At 52.4% G+C, this 7,202-nt stretch overlaps 1 protein-coding gene across 4 annotated transcripts in view; it reads left to right on the forward strand.

Annotated features, from left to right (window-relative positions):
• PKM (pyruvate kinase, muscle) overlaps positions 1-6,182 on the forward strand; it is a 19,457-nt gene extending 13,275 nt beyond the window's left edge. For 3 of the 4 annotated variants that reach the window (XM_006866525.1, XM_006866527.1, XM_006866526.1), the window contains 4 exons: positions 61-213; positions 3,498-3,664; positions 5,292-5,473; positions 6,076-6,182. In XM_006866525.1, coding sequence (XP_006866587.1) covers positions 61-213; positions 3,498-3,664; positions 5,292-5,473; positions 6,076-6,182 — 609 coding nt within the window. Of the gene's footprint in view, positions 1-60; positions 214-2,949; positions 3,117-3,497; positions 3,665-5,291; positions 5,474-6,075 lie in introns of all 4 variants that reach the window. The other variant, XM_006866524.1, reaches the window with a different exon arrangement.
• The last annotated feature ends 1,020 nt before the right edge of the window (positions 6,183-7,202 follow it).

A 7,202-nucleotide genomic window follows, 5' to 3' on the forward strand; every position in this document is an offset into this window, starting at 1 on the left:
CTGAACTGCTTGGACATACACTATCCAGGGGTTCTCAGTGAATGCTCTGTCCCCTCACAGATGCTGGAGAGCATGATCAAGAAGCCCCGCCCCACCCGGGCTGAGGGTAGTGACGTGGCCAATGCAGTCCTGGATGGAGCTGACTGCATCATGCTGTCTGGAGAAACGGCCAAAGGGGACTACCCTCTGGAGGCTGTGCGCATGCAGCATCTGGTGAGTCCATCTCCGGGGATCAGGCTGGGGTGGGGTATGGAGGTACACGCTGGCACAGAGGCACACCAAGACTGTCCTGTTACCATTAGCCTCAAAGTCACCTTAACAAGAGTGAAGGGAGTTGGGGGGGTGTGCTGGAGAGGTGGGAGATAAGCAGGTCACTGTTGTTCCGTTCTGCCTTCGTTACACACACCACATCTATTTCTTTGTGCTCTGGAGGCTTCCTCCTTGATCGAACGTAGCTCAGCGCTGCTAGGAGTTTAACTTTCACTCTGGCTTCAAGGCTGTGGCTGGTTCCCTTGGCTTAAGTCCTGAGCTACTTGCATAGTCAAAGAATGCCTTCATATCACTTCACTCTGGGTAGTCCAGAGAGCCAAATGCCTGCTGTGTTGTGGGGGGGCGGGGGGGGGAATGGGAAAGCACAGAACTTCACACTTCCAGGCATCCTCGTTATTTGGCATCCAGTTTGAATCTTTACCTAGTCCACAAACAGGTCTTCCCCGACAGGAGTCTGTGAGCCTGCCCAAGAGCCTGCTTCCTGTACAGAGCTGACTGTGAGCTGGCCTTGCATGGTGCCTGGACCAGGGCCTGCCTTGCTGGGCTTTTGGGATGCAGCTATTTCACTCAGTTGAGTCCAAAAAGTTAGATTTAAATTACTTGACAGCAAGTCCCCACGTAGAGGCAGGTGGAAGAGTAGTTGGTCCTGGCTGCAGGAGTCACAGGTAGCGAGTGACTCTTTCTCCCCACAGCCTGGCCTACTGCCCAGCCACATGTGTCTGGTTAAAAGGAGTGCCCTCAATGAGCATTTCACCCAGCATGGGGGTCTAGCTTAGTGAACATGATAATAGGGTTTTTCCCAAACCTCCCTATTCCCTTTCCAGCCAACAAAGGTCTCCACAACCTTTTGTGTGCCCCTTCACGCTCCCCAAATTTAAACCGCCCCCCAAAACCCCGTAGACTAGCTGTCTTCTTTTTTCTCTGGAGCTAATTGTTGAGTTTACATTGCTTCCAGAGAAGATGTGCCACGTAGTGAAACCCTTTTGTTCATGGTGGACTAGAGTCATGCTGGAGTAAGGATGTCTTCTGGACTGTCCTTGGCATGCTTGCTAGATTTTCCCATTGAAAACAGTGGAGACTAGTCCGCTGCCCCTGGGCCTGGCTGATAAGTCACATTGTTTGGGTGACATGATTGGTTCTGATGCTCAGGAGCACTTGGTTCATTCTCCTGACTGCCTCAGTGGACACTGGACCTTGAGCAAGTCACCTCTCTCTACCTTTCCTGTAATTGCCTCACCTGTGCAGCCTCATGGCTTTGGAGGTGGGAGGGTCGCAGAACTTGACTTGATGTAATGAACCAGGTTGACTTTATATATATCCAACTGTTATATATATCAATTATATGTGTATATATACATTATAGTCAAGTCACTCAAGAGCTCTACGCCTCCCCGGTAAAGTGGGTTAGGTAAGGACCCATAGTGGGGTGAGAGCATGGGTCTCTAGGCACTGAGTTTTACATGTCCTTTCTCTCCATATCCCATTGTCTCCTATGGACAGACAGACACTCTTTAGAGGTCAGGCTTGGCTTGCATGGCACGGCTCAGAAGATCAAGTTGTGGGAAATGGGTCAGGCTGCAGCTGCCCCTCCTTTCAGGTCACTAGTTAACATTAGCCAGAGCTCCTCCCCTTAACTGTTCACTGCTTTCTCCTGTGTCTAAATGTGGGGCACTTAATGACCCATAACTAAAGGCTAGGCACTACCCCAGGTATGGTTCTGCTTCCTTTTCATTTTTATTTCCCCTATCCTTGATCTGCATGCATCTAGTCTTGCAGACAAACCCTTTAACCTCATCAATCCTACCCTGCATCTGCTTGTCCTGTCAAGTGAATGAGACGGTTGGTATTACTCATTCCTCCCCTCACCCCTCATTCTCTAAGGTGCCAGAAATTTGCAGTATAATCCTCTAGCGTTTACATTTTCTTTCTAATTCTTGGTGTTACCTGAACAGGTAGATCATAAAATAACTTAGTGACTTTCTCATGCTTGAAAGAACCCTCAAACTGTTAATCAATAGATTTTAATTGAATGTCTAATTAAGCTAATCTGCATGCTTCCACAGGCGTCTGCCTCTTCACATGGCTGCTCAGTGTGTCTCTCAGAAGTCAGCGAGAGTTCTCAATTGAGCCTCCTGGTTAGAAACACAGTTCGCCGTGTGGCTTTTTCTTGATATTTCCAGAGCCTGCTCAGTCCGTTTCCCTGGCAGGCCATTGGATAGGCTCGCCCACATCCCTGTTGGAAGCCAGGCAGGCGCTCACTGGTGCATGGGATCCAGGCAGGAAGCCCTGTGCTAACCACATAGCCATGTGAGGAGGGAGGGCCTGTTCCTTCCTGTAAGCTGTGTCAGGAGGCAGCGTGGGCAAGTCCTCTGCCAGGGAGTTGCTGGGGCATGTCTCCATGCCAAAATGTCAGAGCCATCCACCCCACATCTCCCTTCTATTCCTACCCCAGTCCAGAACCAATTCTCCCTGTAGTTGAAATTCTTCATGCCTCCCTGAGTAGTCTGGCTTTCAACCACTCTGCCTCTTTGCATCTATGTGAAGGATAAATTTAGCCAATTAACCTAAGGGGACCTTCCTCTCTGATTAATTCCCCATTCTGTCTTTCCATGTGTTGTCTCTTGTCTCTTTCCTCCTTCCTCCATCTTCCTTGCCCTCCTTCCCCTCCACACCTTACAGATAGCTCGTGAGGCTGAGGCAGCCATGTTCCACCGCAAGCTGTTTGAAGAACTTGTGCGCGCCTCCAGTCACTCCACAGACCTCATGGAGGCCATGGCCATGGGCAGCGTGGAGGCCTCTTATAAGTGTTTAGCGGCAGCTTTGATAGTTCTGACGGAGTCTGGCAGGTAGGGCCCTGGAGGCAGGTACCACTGTACAGGATAACCAGCGTCTTGCTCCAGCTGCTCGAGAAGACAGCCAGGACAGCGCCCTGTGCTTGGGGCCTGGGCCCAGGGCCTTTGTTCTCACCTGCAGGAAGGCAGCCAGGGAGGTCATGCTAGGACAGGACCAGAGGGTCCTCTGGTGTGATAGGCACAACAGGAGTCACAGGCCCCTGGTGAAGGGCGGACCCTAAGAGTCCTGGTCTGGCTCAGTGATTGGTGTCCTCTTGACCTCTAGACCAAGGGCCATGTTCCTCACCAGCTGTCTGTGTGCCTTTTCCCCTCCCTCCCCAGCTCTGACAAAGCTCTGTCCCCCTCTCGTCCCTCTGGATGATATTGCTCCCCTAGATTGCCCGTGAGGCAGAGGCTGCTATCTACCACTTGCAATTGTTTGAGGAGCTCCGCCGCCTGGCGCCCATTACCAGTGACCCCACAGAAGCCACCGCCATGGGCGCCGTGGAGGCATCATTCAAGTGCTGCAGTGGGGCCATTATCGTCCTCACCAAGTCTGGCAGGTAGGAGGCGGGGGCAGCTCCCGGGGGAGGCCCTGCTCAGTGGGGTCCCAGGAGCAATGCACTGAACATTGCTCAGCTGGTGCTGAGTCAAGGTAAGAGCCCACTACTTGTCACCTGGACCCTGCAGGGCAGGAGCTCCCCCAGCCCCAAAAGACTCTAGGCAGCAACCACAAGGGAAACTGGCCAAAACCGGTTTACAGCTTCATAGCACACTGGAGTCAGTCACATTGCCTAACAGCTAACAAGTGTCCGTTTGATATTTAAGAGCTGATCCTCTAAAATAGAAGAAGGCAGCCAGTTTTAACTAATTGCTGCTATAATGTACTCTTGGAACTTTACAATGTGCTGTTCACTTGATCAGCTGTGTCCCCCATGAAGGTGCACCAATCCCCATCTGTCGTTGAACCCCAAAGACAAGTAGATTCTAGCCCAGGAAGACTCACTGGTTGTCTTGCTGGCACTTTGAGAACGGCACAGGCCAGGTCTCAGACGTGGGACCCCTAGCCGTGGACATACGTCTAAAGGTTGAGTTTTTGCGACCCTTCACCTGTGAGGAGGGTGCGCCTTACCCTGCTTGAGAGGCAGGTGAAGAGGATGATGAGCAATTGCTGCACCAAGGAGCAGCAGATGGTCTTAAGGGAAGGGTCCCACCTCCCACTCTAAATCTTCCAACCATTAGGGTTGACCTTTGACAAAAAAAGGGTCCCAACCTTTGCCATTTGACTATTATTAGCTCCAGTCTTCTGGGATTTCACTCACAGCTGGTCCTGACTTCAGTGACTACTCCTCTTTGAAGGCCTTGTATGAAGGCCAGGCCTTAAGCAGGGCCATCTCCGCTGTGACACAGCTCAAGTTTCCCTAACAACTGTTGAGTGCCCTCAGGGCCTTCCTTCTAGGGTCCAGTTCCTTTTGCAAACCCTTTCTCAGCTCCTGAGAGAAGCCAGGGGCACACACCTGGTAATGTGGAATCTCAGAGGAGCCTTCACAGGCCAGAGCAGCTTCCACACCAACACTGCTACCTCCTGAGTAGCATCCAGACTTCTAAGCCCTGTTTAGATGCTGGGGTTTGACTCTGGCACCCGGAACTTAGTTGCTAGGACCGTTTCGAGGATTGTGGTTAGTGTGGGCTAGGGAGAGGGGGCCGCAGTGAGGCCGGTCAGCCCGGCACCTATTCACGTAGCTGTTAAGAGTCAGGTGTTCGTTCACATGCTGCTTGCCTTCATTAGAGCTGTTACTGGCTGTAGGAGGCATGAGTATTGGGGAGGTTGGACCAGGGTACCTCCCTGTGTCAGAATGGAAAAGTTGAGTGCAAGGAAAGGGTTGAGCCAACCATAGGCCATGTTGGAGTGTGACCGACTGCTGGGTCAGGAGGATCTTGGGGTCGTGGCTTGTTGGCAAGGGATTAATTTCTGTAGAGGATACAGAATGAGAGGCTATTCTGGGGAGCCCAGGAAGCAGAGGTTTAAATGGCCAGGGCCTTTCAGACTGGCACTGTTAGGTGGGTTAGAGGGTGGGTTGGGCTATTGCTAAAGCAAAGCTTTTAGGCCTTACAGTGCTTCCTGGCAGGCTCCTGGGGCATGGTTTAATGGTCTCTCTTCCCTGTCCCCTGTCCCCTATCCCGTCCCAGGTCTGCTCACCAGGTGGCCAGATACCGTCCCCGTGCACCTATCATCGCTGTGACCCGGAACCACCAGACAGCTCGTCAAGCCCACTTGTACCGTGGCATCTTCCCCGTGCTTTGTAAGGACGCCGTGCTGTCAGCCTGGGCCGAGGATGTGGATCTCCGAGTGAACCTGGCTATGAATGTCGGTGCGTGTCCGGGAGCAAGGGCTAAGACTTGGAGGGACAGGACCCCACTGGACTCTGAAGGTTTGGGGAGTGGGAGGAGGAACATGCAGACCTTAGAGACCCCTGTCTGACCACGCTGGGAGTGGTCTCTCTGAATTCTCCCTGTCATTTCCTAAAGTCCTGGGCTAAAACCAAAAAGGGAAGAAGGACCTTTGGGTTGCTGAGCTACGCAAATTTTTCCCTTTTCCCCCTCTTTGAGGCCCTAAAGCAAGAGATCATGTTCTTTGGCAACTGCTCATTACTGAGCTTTCTTAGATCATTGGCCAGTATATGCCAGTGTGGTCTTTGTCCTTGTATAAGGACAAGATGTCACTGGATGAGAGGAAGCAGCTATCTCTGGCCCGGGCCTCGCCACCGCTAGGGTACATGTAAAACGAATGATACCCAAAAGTCCTTGCCAACTCTGGCCATCAAGGTTTTGCCTGAGATTTGAGGCTGGCGCCATCTTGTGGCCTGACGAGGTAATTTAAGTCCGTTGGTACTGCCTTGCTGTCTGTGGAGCAGTTTCTCCCAGGTGCTGAACCTGCTTTATTAATACACGACTCTCTCTTTTCTTCCTCCAGGCAAAGCCCGGGGCTTCTTTAAGACTGGCGATGTGGTCATTGTGCTAACCGGATGGCGCCCTGGCTCCGGCTTCACCAACACCATGCATGTCGTGCCAGTACCATGATGAGCCTGGGACCCTTCCTCTAGCCCCTGCCCTCTCCCCTGCCCCCAACCCTTCCATTAGGTCAGCAACATTTGTAGTGCTTACTCGAGGCTGTAGTGCAGCACTGGGGGGCTGGGACACCAGGGAAGAAAGCTAAGAATCTCTCTGTTGAGGTTCTTAGGACTGTTTTAAGACCCTGCTCAGGTGGGGATAGCTCAGAGCCTGGCTGCCCATCTTGAGACTCCCCCCAAACAAAGGAAGAATGAGGGGTGCAGGACTGGAAGCCCTGAGCTTATTTAATGCAAGAGGTCAACAAAGCGCCCACTCTTTCGTGTATTTCATTCAGTTCCTGTAGAAAACGGATACCCAAAGAATGCTCCGCCCTGGCTTGGGGTGGGGAGACAGCTTGAGCAGGGGCGTTAGGGCATGGGCCAGTGGTTCCAGCAGAAGCCGACTCGGCCTCTGGCCCTTACTTGTTTACCCAGCCCCTCAGTCTCCCTCCTTCCCACCGTGCTGTTTGTGCATTTGGGCACCTCTGTTTCCGGCACTCTTCAGTTGTCACCTCAGACAAACACTCCACCCTCCACCTTCCATGTTGCCCAGTACTGCAGCCACCTCCAGGCCTGTTGCTATAGAGCCTACTTGTACGTCAATAAACAACAGCTGAAGCACCTGTTTCCTCTCTTTCTCTGCTGGGGAGATTTAGCCCTGCCCCCTCTGAACAGAGCAAGCTGGCAAGAGCCTTGGGGGCGGGGGGTTGTTCAGTGTTATTTCAGGTTGCCTGCCATCTCTGGGGTGCTGCGAAAGCAGCAGCTGACTCTTGGGGGGTTAAGTTATCCCATCAGTCTCTTGAGAGAGTGGTGGAATGCCTGTGTCGTTGAAAAGCTGTGTGAGTGGGTGGGGACATTTTAATAGCTATGTGAACAGAAGAGACATGGGCAGGGCAGTTGGGTTCTCTTTCCTGTTCTGGTGGGTATAACCAGGGCCCTCTCCCTACCCCTCCTTAGGTCTTACTGCAATAGAGGGGGCTTGTATGGTCTG

The sequence above is a fragment of the Chrysochloris asiatica genome, unplaced genomic scaffold, assembly GCF_000296735.1.
Source record: "Chrysochloris asiatica unplaced genomic scaffold, ChrAsi1.0 scaffold00092, whole genome shotgun sequence".
NCBI classification, from domain to species: Eukaryota; Metazoa; Chordata; class Mammalia; order Afrosoricida; family Chrysochloridae; genus Chrysochloris; species Chrysochloris asiatica.